Raw genomic sequence first — 16,346 nt, forward strand, 5'->3', positions numbered from 1 at the left:
GCAACCTGTCCTCAAGAACCAGGGGAAGGCCGCCGTTAAATAACTTTAATGGTTGATGTGAGAGTCACAAGGGAGGTGCACTCCCTCCCAAGGCTCTTCAGTGCCATCCTCAAAGCTGGTTAGTGCAGGGAGGTAGGGCAGGGTTGGTTCCAGTTTTCTCCCAGGAAGGGTTTCGGGGGTACCAGCCAGTCCCAGGAACGAGCCCCTCAACACCTTGGCAACCACAGCTTAAGAGGGGCTTCTGCTCCTCCTCCCCAGCCTACCCCAAGTCCAGCAGAGGAAGGTGAGGCCAAGCTGGCCAACCTTCTACTGACAGCACCGCATCCAGAGCCCGACTGCTCATGGGTCTTCTCTTCCTCTGGCCAGATCCTGTTGCCAGCACCTTTCTCTCTCACACTGGTGACTGGAGCCAAGTGCGGGACGGGCCTTTGCTGAAGAGGCCTCTGGACCGTGGGGATGGCTGCTGGGGGAGAGGGGCAACCGAGCGGGAAGCCCCAGGGGAGTGGTCTGGGGGGACAGCATCCAGGGAGAATGTTCGGGGTCGCCCCCAGGGCATGGGGTGGGTCCGAGCTGGGGCTGGGGCCACTGAGGCAGGTGAGCAGGGGGTAGGCAGGGCAGGCTGTTCTGTAAACATTGCTAGCCAGGGTGGGGGTGTCTCCAGCCTTGTGCCCTCCCGCTGGGCCAGGATGTCTGTCACCGCTGCGATGTCATCCAGCGGCTCAATAGCTGTGGCATCAGGAAGGGGTTGAGGGGAGGGGGCTAGTCAGAGCTTAGGCCCCAGGCCTACCCAGCCCTGACCATCACCTGTCACTGTAATAGGAGGAAAGCAAAGCCCGGATCTCAGCCGAGACTGTGTTATCCTGCAGGAGAAGCCCCTCACCTGGGCCCCCTGGAGCCACTGGCTCTGATACAACTATGGGATATGAGGAGCAGGGGGGATGGAGACGAGGGGGTGGGCAGAAGTGGGTGAAAAAATCAAGGAAAGAGGAGGAAAATGAAAGCAGTGCCAGGCAAGTGGAGGGTCAGAGGAGGAGACAGGAATCCACATGCAGAAAGGGAAACAGAGAAGAAGAAATTAGGACAGAAGTCCATGAAATGAATCTGGCTCTTTGGGGGTTTGTTTGGAACTTTGGTGGAGGTGGCTCTAAGAAGAGCTGGAGAAGAGAAACAAATACAAGAAGACCGAGTGGGCCTTGGGTCCCCAGAGCTCTGCCTCAGTCTAGTGCTTTCTCTCTGTTGCCATTATCTAGGCTCCCTTGAAGCCCCCAACCCCACTGCCCATCAGGTTCCCTGAGTGCACTTTCACTCACCCATCTCATGGTACAAGGACCCCTGCTTGGCCAGTACTTGGGGTGGTTTCCGGGGAGCAGGGGTTTCAATTTTCATGATTTCATCACAGCACTGCTTCCATTGGCCTGGAAGGAGGGCAGTGACTGGGGTGGGAGGAGGAAGACTGAGAGGGCCAGGCCATCCTCTCCCCTGCCACGTTCCCTTCCACACTTTTTGGAAATAGAGGCCTTGGGTAAAAACATCAAACCTTAATCCCTCCCAAGATTCAAACCAGCCTCCTCCTCTTACTCATGTCAAAGAAAAGCTGCCACAGAGCCTCCATCCAGCTGTGCAGGGCTCCTCGACTCTCTGTCTGAAGGGTGTGTGTCACCTCGTCCTCCCCATACCGGTTACTGATGCTCAGGGTGAAGGGCCGGCCCGCAGCGTGGTCCAGCTCCCCTGCCCGGACTCGAGTCTCCTGCAGGAGAAGGAAGGGGTCTGCTGCCACCTTCACGTTGGTCACAGAAGTCAGCAGTGACATCAGGCAGGTTTGGTCATCCCTGCCTTAGAAGGAGGAACTTGTTGGGTCTCTCCTCAAGCCCTCTTATTTGCCTCCTATTGAGCAGAGCAGGAGGGAATGGCAGGAAAGGACTGGAGATGAGACAGATCGTCCTCGGTCAGGAACGTGGAGCAGATGGAGACAGGGAAGGAGGGATTGAGTGAGGCAGGGAAGGCACAGAGGCATGCAGGAATGCTGAGGCCTAATGTCCCTCAGTACTTTCATAAAAGTTGGCAGGAAAGCCACCAAAAGGGCTCGGAAACCAAGAGAAGTCATTGGACTTGGGTTTGGGAGAGAAATCCAGGAAAGGGTGAAGTAGGGGCAGATTGGAATCTGAGGGAAAAGGCAGAAAGAGGATGAAAATCCTAAACTGGCCATGGGACCCTCTGAGACTTGGCAGGGGCTGAAGCTGGTGAGTAGAAGAGTTTTCCAGTGATGCTGGTGAGGGAGAACATTCCTGGCCCTGAAGCCAGGTGTGGTGCTGTTAGGAGCAGCAGGTGAGTTTCCATCTCTCTGCACCCACCCTCCTGGGACCTGAAGGAGACACTCCTGGGCCCTGGCACCTGGTAGCTTCACCAAGGGACCCATCACCTTGTTGATGGCGATAGTAAACAACGGTTCTTCCCCAGTGTCTGCGTCTTCAGGTTGCCGGTAACAGAAGAGGTTTGTGCCTTTCAGGACTCCATGCACTCGTGCCCAGTCCTGCAGCTCCCCAGCTTGCTGTGTAAATGACTCAGGTTACCTGGGGGAATCACACCACCAACACCCTTCTTCCCTTTCCCCCAGTGAGAATCTGCTCCTCTCTGCCCATGCTCTTGTCTGATCCAACTCTCTTCTTGCCCTATCCCTCCTTCCTCCACCCAGATCTTGATTTTTCAGTAGTCCTTTGGTGCCTAGGTGATCCAGCTTTCCTTCTCCAGGTTCCCTTCTATACGTCAGGGCGCCCTCCTCACCTGCACCCTGAGGGTACCACTTGCGGTAGGCTGAGTCATACAAAGAGGCTGAGCCACCAGGCGGCAACACACGCTACCATAAAGGGGAAGCCAGGCGGGGTTCTCCTCTGGGGGACAGGAAGTGCAGGGTAAGGATAGGGAATGAAAATGGACCATTCAACAGCCCCTCTTCTCACTGTCCAGCATCCCCCCCACCCCACAGCACATACTCACCATGGCTGGTGAGGGTGAGGTCGTGTGTGCGGAACCCATCTTGCACTGCTGCCAGGGTGAGCGTGGTGTGAGCCAGGAGGTGGTAACGAGGACCCCTGCAGGACAGACAGAGAAGTGGGCTTCAGCCCCATGATTGGCGTATTAAATAGCAGGAGATCTGAGGGCTAAGCAGATCTGCCCCGTCATTCAGGCGGCCCCACAGAAAACTAGCTTGCCTCCTCCACAGGGCTTAGAACATTTACTGAGCTCCTGCTGAGTGCTGGGTCCTGTGGTTTAATTATGTTATTCCACTGTATTCCCACAACAGCCTTGGAAGGTTGGTGGCATTGTTCTGTTAATAGATGAGACAGCTTGAGGCTTAGAGAAGTTGAGAAATTTGCCCCAAATTTATAGCTGGTAGGTGGTGGAGTTGGAATTTGAACTCATGTGTGTCTCCAAAGTCAGCATTCTGTTCACTGCCCTAGAGCTTTCAAACTGCTTCTCAGAGGCCCCATGTTTCTGTTGGGTGCCTCTAGGCATCAGCAGGCAACCCCTCAGGACCCAGGCTACTTTGCTCCAACCAGAGCACTCTGTTCTATCCATATAAGATGGATTTGCTGCTGCAAAAACTTGAAGACCCCAGAGCTTAGCTCTCCCTGCATTCTTACTGGTCTTCTCAGTTGACATGGGCCTGCTCTGGGGTGTAGGCCAGAGTGCCCCCCAGCTGTGTGGCTGCTGCTACTTCATGTAGGTCTGCACGCTGTGGCAGCAGCACAAAATAGTTTCTGCATACTCAACACAGCTCTGAGGTCACCCGTGGCCAGGGCAGAGGCAACTGAGGGCAGTGGAGGAATATAGAGCCTTACCCCACAGCTGGGGTCGGAAGCAAAATGGGACTGCTCCCCGAACCCCCAGCACTCTCCAGCGATGCCCGGACACGCCTCCCTGAGGAGCGGCCTAGGGAGCTGCTGAGTTTGGTGGCAAGCCTCTTGGGGGCTCCAGCCAGGGCCCCCTCCTCTTCCACGCTGGCCCCATACAGCTCCAGTCGCAGTTCAAAGTCTGGCCCTGCCTCAGTGCTATAGGAGTATGGGAGGAAGAGAGGAGGATGCTCCTGGGGAAGTCCAGGGAGGCATGAGGGGGCGGGCAGGGGTGAAGGACAGATGTGGTGCAAGTACAGGACAACTCCCCAGGTGAGGCCCATCTCCCTTCCTCCCTCTCCTCTCCCCCTGCAGCTATGGCATCCAGGGATTGGAGCAGAGTGGAGAAAGGAGGGCGTCACAGGGACCAGGTGCTCACAAGAGCACGTTGCTCTGAAAGGAGATGTCTGTGAGGGTCCTGTCCACCAGGATCATCTCTGTGTCCTGAATGTGTTCCCCTAGCTGCAGCAGCAGGAACACAGCCCAGCGGTGCAGGTCTGGGGACAGAGGCCAAAACTGGTAAAGATGTGCCCACAAGAACACCCAACCTCAGGTCACTCCCTCCATTTGTCCCAGCATGTGTGCAACTCACCACCTTTGTTCTTGAAATATTCTGTGTCCTTCCACATGAGTGGAATCCGGAGGTCTGAGGGGCAGAGGGGCAGGAAGAGATGTTGAGACAGGGCAGCAGATCTTGTGGTTGGGCAAAGAGTGCCAGTGACTAGGGGAGTTGTGCTTCTTACCAGAGATGCAGACCCGGCCACGGCAGGGGGAGCGCTCAGCAGGCGGCCCGCTGTCAGAAGGCCTGTGGGCAAATCACAACATCGCCACCTGGCCTCTAGACACTATGCCCACCCCCCCACCCCCCGGTTCTGGTTCCCAAGGGTTCTTTGTTGCCTCCAGCCCAGGGCCCAACCCCAGGTCCCCCACCAGCCTGACCTAGCAGGACTGAGGGACTGTAAGAGCTGTCAGTTGAACCCAGGGAGTCACTGGGCTTGGGGACACTGGAGGAATATCAGCTCACATGCAGTATAAGCTCCAGGCTCCTCCCCCTCCAAGCATCCTCTCTGACCACCTCCCCAGACCCCTGCCAGGGATGAGTGGGGCTTGAGGGAACAGGTGCCCGCAGAGACTCCTTTTCAAGAGTTCTTCTCCATTAAACCCAACTTGGAGGAGTTTGCAGGCTTTCTTTTTAACAATGGGGGAGGCTGTTCTTCTCCACCATCTCATTCATCACTTCTTTGATATAGGAGGATACTGGGTGGGTTGGAAAATCAAGAACTCAAGTAAAGAATATCTGTGTTCCATTTGCGATAAACCTCTCTTCCCTCCCCCTCAGCTTTGATTTCTCCTTTACCATCTCCAGGTAGGCTGGGCCTTCCCAGTACCCCACTGCAGGGCCCCAGACACCTGGCCTTACTCCCCTCCCCACCCGTCAGCAGGAGTCACCAAGCATGTGTCTCTCCTAAAGTGACAGTGAGTTTATCCATACAAATTCATAGCTCCACTAATTATCAACTTAGTAAGGCCTTAAGCTAAATGATGTAGCACTGATGACAGTGTGTTTAGCTGTCAGCAATTTGGGATGTACTTCAAATCACACTGCCTAGGTTTTATGGCCAGGGCAGAGCCTGTTGACAGCTGCCTTTCAGAAGATAGCAAGCTCACATTGGAAACTGCCCCCCACCTCCCAGCCTGCTTGCCCTTTAGCTTTATGGGGAAGCCAGAGCTGGTTATCTGCCTTCCCCCAGGGGCTTCACAGGTGGAGGGCTCCTGGCAACCTCTCCTGTGTCAGCCTTCATGGCCAAGCTGGGATGGGCACCCTGCCAGTGGGCAGCTGGAGCCTTCTCCCTACTCAGCAGTGGGGACAAACAGGCTTATTTTGCCAGAGCCAGTTTTCCAAATGACCAGGCTACCAAAAGTGGCCAATGCTCAGAACCACCATTTGCCAGGTATTTTCTCCAAACACTTTAGTTGTACCAGAGCATCACCTCAACCAATTCACCGTGGATTTGTCAGATGAGCAACATCTAATGTCATGAAGCTGGTGTTTCACATCCAGAAGCTGACCCCTTTTAGAATACACAATCTAATTTAGGGGAGCAGATAGGCTTTCCCTTAAATGTTTTTTTATTATTTCCTTTCTCGAGCACTGCCTGTGATGGTGAACCTTAGGTACACTATTGTCAGTTTGTGGTAAATTGGCCATCTGGTGAACCCACTTTGAGAAAATTATCTTTCCAGAAGCCAGCCAGCCAGCCAGCCAGCCAGCTTCATCGGATCACAGGCAGGGCTTAGCAAATTAGCCCTTTTACATTATAACCCCTCAGACTGACAGCCTTTCACCAGATACACTGGCTTTCCTGAGTCTAGCCCTAGCTACTCCTTAGTGCACCTTGGGCAGCACACTGTGGTGATAAAACACCAAGGCATCTCCCAGGCCTCTGACAAGGCTTCAAGGAGAAGTCATCTTCAGGGTGATCCACACTCCGTACATACACACAGTACACGACTACCCCCCATACGGCCTTGCCTCCCCCTTGCTCACCTCCGGCCTGTCTTGCCCAGCACCTGCGCCTCCTTACGCCGCTGCAGCTCACCCATGTAGCTGAGGATGCGACTGTTGCACACCAACAGGCTCTTGGTGGCCTCCAAAGCTTGCTCTCGCTGGGAGCAGGCCGCCAGCAGCTTGCAGGCCCCTTCCCTCATCCGGATCTCATGGTCTAGCTTTCTCTGCAACTCTGTGTCCTAGCCAGAGTTGGAGGAAAGGATGAGAAGGAAATGTCAGTTGGGGGCAGGCTGAAGCACCCTCCAGTCCCCAAGTGGGCTGTGGCCCAGGAGAAACAGATAAGAAACTTATGTTTTAGGCAACTCAACCTCAGCTACCCAAGAATAACCAGAAAAGCTTTGTAAAAATACAGATGCACTCATGCATTTGATGGTAGGAGCATAAATTCCTTCAGCCTCTGTTGAGCACAGTTTGGAAAAATCTATGAAAACTAGAAATTCACGTATTCTCTGATCAAGCTATTCAATATCTAGGAGTTTATCCTACAAATACAATTATACCTATTGGCAAAGCCATATTCATTGCAACATTTAAAAAAAAATTTAAATGTTTTTATTTAGAGAGAGAGAGAGAGAGCATGAGCAGGGCAAGGGCAGAGAGAAAGGGAGACACAGAATCCGAAGCAGACTCCAGGCTCTGAGCTGTCAGCTCAGAGTCCGATGCGGGGCTCGAACTCACAAACCATGAGATCATGACCTGAGCTGAAGTTGGGCGCTTAACTGACTGAGCCACCCAGACGCCACTCATTATAACATTGTTTTAAAGCACCAAGTTTAAAAGTCCTTCACTCAGGCATTGGTTAAATAAATCACAACATTTCTATATCATGGAATATGGAAGGCTGCAGACATTAAAGAGTGAGGTAAATGTTTGTGCGTAGATATGAAAAAAATCTTCAAAATATATTAAGTGAGAAAAGAAAACAGTATTACACAATTCTACCATTAGTGTACTATATGAGTTTGTGGGCCTGGGTGCCAGGAATGGAAAACAGATTTATGCTACCTTTAAAAATATATACACCCTTCTTTACTACTGTACTTTTGGAAATTGTTACCTTCTTAAAAATTTTTAATCTTCTCATTTAAAAACAAACAAAAAACACATTACCATGCTCTGCCTCAGATGTGCAGAACAAGAATCTCTAAGAGTGGAGTGTGTGAGTTTTTTTGAAAATTCCTCGAGTGATTCTGAGGTGTAGCCAGGGCTGAGAACCACCAACTAAAGAAAATGGACAAGATGCTAAAGACCATCCTGGATTACCCCAAAGACTCTAGTGATGATTTCGGGGATGGGGGCATCTAGTTAGTAAGGGATCGGTGGAGAAGGAACATACCATGTATAGAGTTCACCCATGCTGCACAGAACCCTGTATGCACTCCAAATTAGGGGACCTGCCTAAGGAGATCTGAGCTTGGGAGGTTAAGGACAGAGGCAAGGATTGGGGATGGGAAGGCAAGCAAGGCAGGGGGTCAGGAGTGAGGGGCTAAACAGGCTGTGCATAAGGATGGGGGTGGGTAGGCAATGAGAGAGGCACCAGGATTCTCAGGAACATTCACTCAGAAAGAGCCTTGGAGGTCTTGGCAGAGAGCAGAGGGTGAGAGCACCAGTCTGACATGAGACAAACCTGGGTCTGTGACATTCCTGCCAGTCTTGATAAGCTGAGAAAAAAACTTATTTAAAATACACTCGACAGTTTACTCAAACTCCCTAAGACTTGGTTTCTCCATCTGTAAAATGAGGATGGAAATAGTCCCCACATCCCAGACTTGTGAAAATTCAGTAAGCCAGGAATGCAAAGCACTTAGCACAATGCCCAGCACATAGTATACATGAATGGTGAGGATGCTTTTTTAAAGTCTGCTATTTTGACAGCAGTAGCATTCATCCAACAAACCTGGAGCATCCCTGTGCTGTCCAAGGCCCACATTTAAAATCCAGCTGGGAGGTGACAGATGCAGACATTAATGGCTGCACCATAAGTGCCATGTCATGGTATAAACACACTCACAGGACAGAGACCATGTCTGCTTCTGGTTGAAGTGATGGGGAAGTCTTCAGAAAGGAGGTAGAAAACTAACCCCATTACAGTACAAGATTAGTTTAAGAGGAAGCCAAGTGGAGACACCAGGCTGGAAGAGGGGGGTGAATGTGATCACCCAAAACCTGTCTTCTCCCTCACACCAATTATCACACTGGGCACTTTCTTCTGTCCCCGGTGGCTCCAGCCTCCACATCTCCAAGACCTGAACACCCTAAATTCCTGTTTTCAAAAGCCTTGTCCAGCCTCCCTGAAAACATTCTTCCTCCACTATTTATTTCCTGGGCCACCAATGAGCTAGGCCTGACTCTCATGACCCCTCTCCCAGCATTGTTTCTCTTCCTGACACTTCAGAAATAGGCCAACCAGCTCACAATGCCCCCTCCACCAGGAAGCCCTCCCAGACTACACAGCTCCTGCCCCACCCCCACCCCTCAGCCCCTCTATGTCTGTCTGCACCAGGGTCCCACCTCTGCTAAGCTTTCTTGCTTGCCAACCCCCATCCCATTCTGCATCCAGCTTCTGTCACAAACACCACAAACGGATGAGAGAAGGGAGGGCACAGAGAGGCGTCCTCAAGCCCGCTCCTGGCTAGTCTCTTTGTCCGGGCCCCAGCACTCACAGATCCTTCCCTAGCCCTGTCCATTGCGCTTGTGGCACCAACGCAGGCAACGCGCTGGTTCCGGGGACTCGCAAGCACGCTCCCTCCCGTGGCGCTTGGGGCGATGGTGACATCAGCTCCCAACTGCCGCGAGAGCAGTCGAGGGGTTCCTGGGCGCAGGCGGTCCCTCCCAGCTCCCGGCAGGGTTAGGCTCCGGGCTCTAGCTGCGCAGCCAGGAGACCCAGTCGTGCGCAAGGCTGCCTCCCAGAGCTCCCACGTCGCATTGGAAAGGGCTTTTTGGCCTTGGTGCGGCTAGAGCTGCAGGAGGCCAGAGGCCCCTCCTGCTTTGCGGTTACCCTCCAAGGTGACCCCTTGCCCAAAAGCATGGGGGAAGAAGATAGTGTGTAAATTGGAATAACTGGGGCCATAGAAAAGTTTCTGGGCTCAGCCTAAATGAATGAGCCTGCTATCATCCCCCCCTACTCTGACCCCAAACCCACTCTCCCACAGCTCCAGGGAGGAGAGGACTCTAGAAATCCTGCTTCCTCCCTTTGGGCAGAGCATCTCAGGAATCCTGGCACTGTTTCTAGATCCCTGTGTTTAGCCCCCATCTCCCCACCCCAAGGATAGCTTCTTGTCTCCCCCTCCCCACCCACACACCCCTTTCTCCCCAAGCAGGCATTTTCTCCAGACTCTCCTGGGAAAGAGCCCAGAATTGGTTGTCAGCCGGACCTGGGTCAAGGCCCAAGGGGCTGAAGGAGGATGAGTCATGGGCAGAAGCCCAGCACACATTAAGCTCTCCGTGGACATCTTCCTGTCCCTCCCTCCCATTCTCTTCTGTCCCTGACTTACTGCTCTGCTTCTCATCACCTCTGTTCCCTTCAGAATCTCCACTGGGGCTAAATCCAAATCCTGGCTTGGGAATTTGACTAGCTGTGAGAACTTAGCCTCTGGAAACTATAAACTGGGGAGTGTTCTATCTCCTTCATAGTATTGTTTGAGAATTAAGTGGGAAAGTCTAATTGTTTCCTTGGCCCAGCACATATTTAAAAACAGCCTTTCTCTCACTCCCACCTCCCCTTTACTTGCAGCTTAAGTTGCTTCCTCCAGAAAGTCTTCTTGGATTTATTCTTCCATGAGTACCTGTCTTAGCAATCTCTGAAATATCAGTGGATCTCTCTCTTGAGTTGGGGGTGGGGGCTGGGGGGAGGAGACTGCTGAGTTTGGTGGAGAAAGAACACAGCACCCTCAGCCTGTAGCTGAAGGAGAGATGACCAAAGTGAAATCTAAGCCCCCTCCTCTGCCCCAGAACTTGAACAGACTTACCATGAAGAAAAATTACATGGGAGAAGGGAGCACAAGACAGTGGAGAAGGTGCAGAATTTAAACATTTAAATACCTAGACCAGCTCTGTTCAACAGTATCTCCTGTAATGATGGACACGTTTAGCAGCCATCTTGAAATGTGGCTAGAGCAACCAAGGAAATAAATTGTTTATTTCATTTTAATTAACTAAATTATACATTTAAATAGCCACATGTAACTAGTAACATGGACAGTGCAAAGGACTAGGTTTTATCCCATGTGCCAACACAGGACAATAGGTGGTATCAGAGTCCCAATGGGCTCACTGAGCATCTTTTTTTTTTTAATGTTTATTTATTTTTGAGAGAGAGAGAGAGAGAGAGAGAGAGAGAGAGAGAGAGAGAGAGAATGTGAGTGGAGGAGGGGCAGAGAGAGAGGGAGACACAGAATCTGAAGCAGGCTCCAGGCTCTGAGCTGTCAGCACAGAGCCTGATGCAGGGCTCAAACTCATGACCTGTGAGATCATGACCTGAGCTGAAGTCAGCCACCCAACTGACTGAGCCACCCAGGCACCCCGAGCATCTTTCTGCATTTTAGAAATAGGTGACCCTCTCCAGGCAAACAAGTTAGATAAAGGTGTCCCCTCCAAAGGTTTGTAGCCCCAAAGCAGGCCAGGACTCCTGCCTCTGCGTGGCACCCTTGTGAAGGAAACAACCTGCACAATTTGTGCCAAGGATGTGCTCTCTTTACAATCCCACCTCCGACCTTCCCCCACAGCAATCTCCTGCCTTGTCCAGGAGGTCACCTCTGTGGTTTCCTTCTCCTTCCCCATCTCAGTAAATGGCCACACCACTCAGCTGCTTAGCCACACACCTGGAACGCTCTTTGCTGTGAGGCAAATCCATCAGTGTCCAGTCCTCATGTCCAATCCATCAACCAGCCCTGTCAGATCTACCACTGTCATTTGAAATCCAGCCCCTACTCTGTCTCCACCACCAGCACTTTCTTCCACACCACCATGTTCACTCCCCTAAGGCTGTAACAACTTGCTGTCCAGTGGTCTTCTGCTGCCACTCTTGCCAACTCTTTCTCTCACCCCCAACCCCTGCCTAGCCTATTGTCCACAGAAGTCATTATTTTAAAACATTAGACAAGTACTGTTCCTGGTTAAAAACCTTGCATGGGTAGGGGTGCCTGGGTGGCCCAGTCAGTTAAGCGCTGACTCTGGCTCAGGTCATGATCTTGTGATTCAGGAGTTCAAGCCCCGCATCAGGCTCTGCGCTGACAGCTCAGAGCCTGGAGCCTGCTGCGGATTCTGTGTCTCCCTCTCTCTCTGAGCCTCCCCCACTTATGCTCTGTCTCTCTCTCTCTCTCTTAAAATAAATAAATATTAAAAATTAAACAAACCAACAAACCAACAAAACTTTGCATGGGCCAACAGCATACCTAGAGTAAAATCTACATGCCTTGTTAGGGCCTTCAAGGCCCTGCATAATCTGGACCCTGTCCATGACCTCAGCCCCAGGTATAGCCACACTGGAACTGGAACACATCCTCATCTGAGAGCTTTGCCCCTGCTATGCCCTGTCAGGAAAGCCCTTTGTCCAGTCTTTACATACCTTCATATCCTTCAGGTCTCAGTTCATGATCTCATTGCAAAGACTTTCTCTGACCTCCACACTGAATGCTGCCTTCCCTACCTGATGTGTATTACATCCCATTTTCACTATCACTTCACTGTGTGAGATGATTTATGTGTTTGCATGTTTATATGTTCCCCCAGGTGAATGGGCCTTTCCTGTCTGGTTCACTGAGGTATCCCATGGTCTAGAAAGGAGCCTGACATATAGAGGTATTCAATAAAGGTGTTTAAGAATAAATGAACAAACAGCTCCCTGCCATCTCCAGGGCCAACAGAATTCTTACATCCTGATTCAGAACCCCCTTCCCCTTCTCTAGCAAGGCCACAGCCTTCCTGCAAACTTCTCTTACATCAAAGTCCTCTCTTCTTTCCACACTTAAATGACCCCCTCCAAAACACACATCCACACCCACTCACAGAGCTTTCAGAAACAGGTGTAAAGACCCTTCTGCCAACATAATGCTCTGCTCAACAGAACTGAGCGTAGGTCCACACACAGCATCTAATACAAGGCATACAGAACCACCTGGCCCTCTCCCCACTTTGAGCAGGTCCCACCCTCCCTCCTCAGCCCCAGCAGGGATGCGTGGGGGCAAACTGAGGCTGGGGTGCATGCACAGGAGGTGTACTCCGGGGGTGGGGGCGTTACCTCCAGGCTGAGCGCCATCTGTCGAATGTAGAGCATATTCAGGTCCTCCAGGATGTGCAATCTGTCCTGCATCTTTGTGCCCCCACTTCCCCTTCCCTTGTGGACCCCTCCAGAGGGGGGGTGCTGGACAGGCACCACGCTGCTCCACAATTCCTCCTCCCGCTGCTTCCCTGGTCTTGAAAGAAGTGGGCAGAGGGCAGAAGCTGCCCTCGTCCCTCTGCACTCCTGTTACACCCCTCTGGCAGCTGTGACAAACTTCCCTTGCCTACCACTGTTCCAGAGTCCTGGTGGGAGCCAGGCATGGGAAGAAAGGAAAGCGAGGTGAGAACGAGGAAGGTCCCAGGAAGGGAGGCCAGCTGCAGAGGGGGCTCTGGGCACAGAGTGTCCAGTCTTGCTTTGGTGGCAGCTGTTCTCCCAGCTGTGGAAGAAAAAGGCCCTTTCATTCCGACTCTGGCCCCTCCCCAGCCCCCGCCCACATCCCTGGCCTGGTGGACAGAGAGTCTGTGTGCCGGTAGGGCGTGAGGGGCAGGCACAGCTGGAAGGGGGCAGGGAGGGGACGCTCACGCAGGTTTTACAGAGTTGTGGGTTTTGGCAGGAGGTCAGAGCTTTCTGAGAGGGGTTCTCACTCTCAGAAAGAAGAGGGATGGAGGTGAGGACTTGACTGGTGAGCCCAGGGAGCGGGACAAAGGGGTACACTGGGCCCAACCCCCAGGGCCACCTCTTCCAACTTGGGGCCCTTATCCAGCCCGCCCCACCCTGGGCTCACAATTACCTCGCTTTTCCAGAAGAAGGGAGGAGAGGGCGGGAGAAAGGCAGGGGTGTGCCTGTCTGCTGCTGCCCCTGCTCCCCTCTGCGGGCCCCTTCCCTTCCAGACAGGAAACCAGCCCCGATTCCCAGCCAGCTGCAGCTTTGCCCCCCCGCCCCACCACCTCCAACCCGGCCCACGGAGTCACACTCCCCTCAGCGGCCGGCGGGCCCTGCGACTCCGCCCCGGCTCCTCTGGCTCCTCTGCTCTGGCCCCTTAGGCCCAGCTTATCCCAGGGGCGGCCCCAGCCCACAGGCCCCTCCTCTTGGTCCCCAGGCCTCGCCTCTCCCTCCCCCACGCTGGTCACACGCTGGGTTGCTCGTGAGGAACCCGACAAAGCCCCTCTCCCCCAGGTCCACTGGCTTCTGAGTCAGAGAAGGCCCGGGATACCAGGACGTGGATGTGAAAGGGCCTTTGTTCTGGGCAGGCTGGGGGGAAAGGGCAGAAGCCAGGCCTGGAATCTCGGCCCGGAGGGAGAGGGGGGCGGGAGGAAGGCCCCCTCACTTAACCCTTTACAGGTCCTGCAGGGAAGGAGAGGTGACCTTGGGGACAGCCTCTTTGCTGTCGCTACTGCCCTCGGTCCTAACTCAGGCCCACAACGTTCAGCCGCTCCCAAGCCTCTATGGGGAGTTACAGGTAGGGCTCAGACTAGGAAGGTAATGGGGTAGAGCCGTGGGCCGGGGAGGAAATTGTGAGTAGAGACTGGGCTGCAAAGTTTGGTGGTAAACGCCTACATCATTAAAAGGGACTCCCCCGCCCCACCACACACACTCCCAGCCCTTCAGGGGCACAGAGGAGCAGTTGGGGAGGGCTTCAGCGACTAAGTGGTCAGACCTGGCCTAGAAGTCGAGTTGGTGATGAAGGTTGTCCCAGATGGTTGAGACAGGTTGTGAGATAGGGCTGGCGGCCGAGGAAGAAGAGAGAGCCCAAACGAATCCGAGCTGTTTGGGGCCCGCCTACCTGCTCACCGCCCTTCGCCGCGGGATGCGCAGGATAGGCCGGGTCCAGGCACACTTTGGGAATCGAGCCTGCGGACCCTTAAACTCAAGCCAACCCGGAGTTTTTCCAGGCAGAGACAAGTCATCCCAACTGGCCAGGGAGTGTCGGGGGTGGCACGGGTTCGATTAACTTTCAGACGGTGCGCGCCTCACTTCTGAAGTCAACAACAACCGGTTAGAACCCAGACCGCGGCGTCTCCGCCCCTCGGCGTGCGCGCGGCCGGGGGCGGGGGGCCGAGGGCAGCCGGGGCTGCCCGAGCCGGGGGAAGGGGGAGGCCGGGACGCGGGTCTCACCTCGGGCGGGTCGCTGAAGAGGCTGAGTCGGAAGCGGCCGCGTTTGAACTCCATCTCCAGGGCGGAGCCCCTGGCCACGGTGACCCGACTCCGGTGGTTTCGGGAGAACATGCTGGCGACCCCGCGCCTTTACCTGCTCTGTGAGTTCCCGGAGCCGCCAGCTGTGTCCGATCTCGTCCGCTTCTGTTCCTCGACGTCCGCCCGCCAGTCCGGCTGGGAATCTCCCGCAGCCGGGTTCCCAAACTCCGCCCCCGGAGACGACACCTGGGCTGGGCAGGGCGCGGCACCCACCCTCCTTCTCCACCCCCGCCAAAGGCCCGGCCGGCCGAGCCAGTCCCGAGGCACCAAGCAGTCCTGGCCCGACAACCCCACAGCCAGGCACCCTACACTGCTCAAACACTGCGGGGGCGCGTCATCCGGTCGCGCCCAGGTCTCAGGTGCCTCACCTGGGAAAGGGGCGGACCCAGGGAAGCCCCGCCCCGCCCGCCTCCCCCACCTGGCAAGCCCCACTCCCTGCGCGCGGAAAATCCCGTGGCCACCTGGGGTCACTGCGTGGCATACTGCGGTTCTAGCCGGGCCCCGGGACCGTCCCCAATTCCACACCAAGCAGCTTCTGAAGTGATCGTTTCAACTTCCTACTGTCCCAATGTCTCTTCGTCCCCCTCCCGCTTTAGGTCCTCCATTCGCTACCTGCCCATCCACCCAATCCGGGGGCCATGCTTAAGCATGCTTTGGAATCCTGTTCTGTCAATTACTAACTGTGGAGCCTTGACTCAGTCTTGAACTGAGCTTCAGTTTTCTCATCTGTTCAATGGGGGTATAGTAATTATCTCCATTCCTCCGGTTGCTATGAGGATTCCATATGAGAATGGGTGTAAGATGCCCAGCATAGTGTCTGACATAAAGCAATTGCCCCAAAAGTGGAGCTATGAAGACAAAGGAGCAGGTGCAGCACTCTTGTGTCCCTGGATGGGGCACAGGTGACCTCAGCGCTCTGGACCCAGATCATAAGTGCCTTACGAGGGTGAGTTGATCATTGACCTCAATGTTGACTATTTTTCAGCTGCTTTGCTGGATGGGCAAGACAGGATTAACACTCTCAGTCTGTGCAGAAGAGGGGGCCCTCCTCACCCCACAGAGCCTAGTGAGAGAGAAAGAAATGGCAGAGTATTAGCTTGCTGACCACACTGATTAGCCTTTTGGGGATTCTAGAACTTACTGGAGAGAACTTGATAGATTAATAAAATTAAATAAATAAGTGAATAAATCTTGAGAGTAAATCTCCTTCATAGCAGATGGGCTGGAGTCGGAGAAATAGTAGCCTTTAACTTTAGAGAGGACAGAATTGCTGTGCTATGGCAAATTACTCAAATGTTCTTCTAGAAAACCTGACTTAAGATTACTTCAGCAAAAGGGGAAATTTATTGTCTTAAGGAACTAAAATATCCAGAGGCCAGGCTTTAGATGTGGCTTGACCCGGCATCCAGTGTCCCAAGGATCCTGCCTCTTCCCATCATCTACCTCTACTTTGCTCCACATTGGCTTCACCCTC

The 16,346-nt window shown here is 53.7% G+C and overlaps 1 protein-coding gene across 13 annotated transcripts; it reads right to left on the reverse strand.

The window, feature by feature from the left end:
* Positions 1 to 23: 23 nt before the first annotated feature.
* RTKN (rhotekin) lies at positions 24 to 15,062 on the reverse strand. 13 transcript variants are annotated; one of them, XM_042981782.1, is made up of 13 exons: positions 8,357 to 8,868; positions 8,087 to 8,120; positions 6,439 to 6,638; positions 4,634 to 4,695; positions 4,483 to 4,536; positions 4,270 to 4,387; positions 3,840 to 4,049; positions 2,995 to 3,089; positions 2,782 to 2,888; positions 2,420 to 2,548; positions 1,579 to 1,747; positions 1,311 to 1,415; positions 24 to 460 (listed from the first exon to the last, which is right to left on the reverse strand). In XM_042981782.1, the coding sequence occupies exons 1-13, from the start codon at positions 8,446 to 8,448 to the stop codon at positions 207 to 209; spliced, it is 1,629 nt and encodes a 542-aa protein (XP_042837716.1). In that variant the 5' UTR covers positions 8,449 to 8,868; the 3' UTR covers positions 24 to 206. The 13 variants fall into 13 exon arrangements, with proteins under 13 accessions (XP_042837716.1, XP_042837719.1, XP_007083526.1 ...); XM_042981785.1 differs by lacking the exons at positions 8,087 to 8,120; positions 8,357 to 8,868 and adding exons at positions 10,501 to 10,569; positions 14,463 to 14,668 and having other exon boundaries at positions 299 to 726; XM_007083464.3 differs by lacking the exons at positions 8,087 to 8,120; positions 8,357 to 8,868 and adding exons at positions 12,698 to 12,872; positions 14,463 to 14,668 and having other exon boundaries at positions 299 to 726.
* Positions 15,063 to 16,346: the final 1,284 nt, after the last annotated feature.

The sequence above is a fragment of the Panthera tigris genome, chromosome A3, assembly GCF_018350195.1.
Source record: "Panthera tigris isolate Pti1 chromosome A3, P.tigris_Pti1_mat1.1, whole genome shotgun sequence".
In the NCBI taxonomy this organism is placed as follows: domain Eukaryota; kingdom Metazoa; phylum Chordata; class Mammalia; order Carnivora; family Felidae; genus Panthera; species Panthera tigris.

Coding starts and splice junctions, on each gene's coding strand:
- RTKN (XM_042981778.1), bottom strand. CDS start 8,448: ATGGCACTTATGGTGCAGCCATTAATGTCTGCATCTGTCACCTCCCAG. Junction 4,696..6,438: donor CTGGGCAAGACAGGCCGGAG/GTGAGCAAGGGG, acceptor ATTTGCCCACAG/GCCTTCTGACAGCGGGCCGC. Junction 4,537..4,633: donor TGGCCGGGTCTGCATCTCTG/GTAAGAAGCACA, acceptor TCTGCCCCTCAG/ACCTCCGGATTCCACTCATG.